Here is a 1969-nt window from a genome sequence, read left to right as displayed (position 1 = left end):
CATGATCACCATTAAACTTCAGCTGAACACCAAAGTTGGTCTGGACGATGACAAACGATCCTACCATTGATACGCTTACTGAAGAATGGGGTGTCACAGGGAGCTCAACCTTCACTCCATCAACCTAAGCAAAAGATTACCAGCATTACTGATACAACAGTCACAGTCACTGCAGTTACCTTTCTTCAACATTACGCTCATTCTGTCAACGCTACCAATCAGAAACATTACTCACATAAACAAGGTTATTTTTCCTCACTGCAATATGAATGTCAGCAAACTGGAGAGCAATGGAATTAATCATAGACCATGTTGGGTTGCCTCTGTGTTCATTCCTGCTTGTCACCGAGAAACGAACAGATGTATTTCCACAAGTCTCAGTCACAGTATAATTGCAAGTACCCTGGAAGTGATACAGTTTCCCATCAAACGTCGTATAGTGCGGGTCCCCGTAAATGTGGCACTTCGCAGTGTCTGCCCGGTAACATCCCAAATTTCCATCCTGCACTTTGCAAATTTCCGCTGGTCCACAAGACGCTGCTTCACATACTACGTGGTTATTTCCAGTACATCGACACCGCTGGAGACATCCCTCTTCCCAGAACGTTGCTCCTTTCTGACAGACAAACAGCAAGTGTTATTTTCAAAACTGCTGCGTGCTCCTCATGAAATCACAAAGTTGCATGAATGCACGTGAAACAGCCAAACGGGACCAAAAAGCCCTCCAACTTACTTCGTAGTATTTGTCGTTGTGGATGCAGCCACAGTTCTGAGCGGGCACACACGTGCTTCCACTGAGAACAAACCCAATGTTACACACGCAGTCCTCCACACATGGCTTGCTGCAGTTCTCTGGAGCAAATCGGTCTGTACATGTGGCTGGACAAGCACTGCCACATAGACTGTACTGGCTATTGGCTCGACAGGAAACAGCTGAAAACAAGGAAGATACAATCAAATCTTTTGAACTTCTCACACCATGTTTCCCATGACTATGGCAATCGGGAAGGATGGCTTTTGCAGCAAATGCTTTCTGAAACATTGGATCTCTGGAATGGAAAGTATAAAGCTTAGCATGCGACCAAACCAAAACTGAAGCAAGCTAACAGGAAATAGCAATTCTGTCACAAAAGAAACTATAACACACAATAATGAAAACATTTTCCTTTGTCTTAAATAGGAAATTATTAATGCAAAACAATGGAAGCTCACTAATACGTACGACAGAAAGTGGAGTTTCTCCAAGGTGCAATGGTCACTCCTGCACTTTGACACGCATGTGCGTAGATTTTGAGGGTATCGCACAGAGCATCTTGGCTTCCAGCCAACAGACACAGTTCAACAACACAGCTTTCAAAGAATCCATTGGGATTTACTACAGAGTGGCACTGTGCAAATGGACCTTGTTGACTGGTGATCAGACCACAGAAGGCATCACTTTGGTAAAGTTTCTCCTCATCAGGCTCACACTTCGCAGGTTCGACTGGGTCACAACCTGGTTCTTCCGGTGGCACCTTCCAGCTATTTCCAAACTCATTTGAATCTTTGGCTTGTTCTCCATCAGGTTTCATGTAATCATCCTTTCTCATTCCATTGTAGTTGCCGCACATACCGCAAGTCTGATTGAAATATGTACTCGGCACTTTCACTTCCACTGAGTGATCAACGTCATATGAAACAGAGAGCCCAAAATCTGTCACCAGGACCACGTAGTCTCCACTCCTACTCACGTTCAAGGTGCCATTGACTAATTTGACAGGTAACGTCTGCCACACGTTATCCACCTGACACAAGAGGAAAATGGTGATTCAACAACAGCTTTTCTAGCAGACTCCAGCATTCTTTCATTCAACATGCACAACAAACGTGAACAGCAATTTGCATACAGCAATGTACAGTAAACGCTATACTTCACATCAGATTGGTGCACATGGTACACACGTTCATTTTGTTCTGTTTCACTTTAGAT

At 44.0% G+C, this 1969-nt stretch overlaps 1 protein-coding gene across 1 annotated transcript; it reads right to left on the bottom strand.

The window, feature by feature from the left end:
• Positions 1-4: 4 nt before the first annotated feature.
• On the bottom strand, positions 5-1790 carry LOC122546666 (zonadhesin-like; the record flags this gene model as incomplete). The annotated part of the gene is made up of 4 exons (XM_043685331.1): positions 5-124; positions 236-616; positions 734-933; positions 1223-1790. Coding segments are annotated over 4 exons (1269 nt in total), but the record flags the coding sequence as incomplete, so codon positions are not given.
• Positions 1791-1969: the final 179 nt, after the last annotated feature.

Source organism: Chiloscyllium plagiosum, unplaced genomic scaffold (genome assembly GCF_004010195.1).
Source record: "Chiloscyllium plagiosum isolate BGI_BamShark_2017 unplaced genomic scaffold, ASM401019v2 scaf_2468, whole genome shotgun sequence".
Lineage (NCBI taxonomy): Eukaryota > Metazoa > Chordata > Chondrichthyes > Orectolobiformes > Hemiscylliidae > Chiloscyllium > Chiloscyllium plagiosum.
Note: the sequence above shows the minus strand (reverse complement) of the source record. Positions and strands in the feature narration are given on the sequence as shown.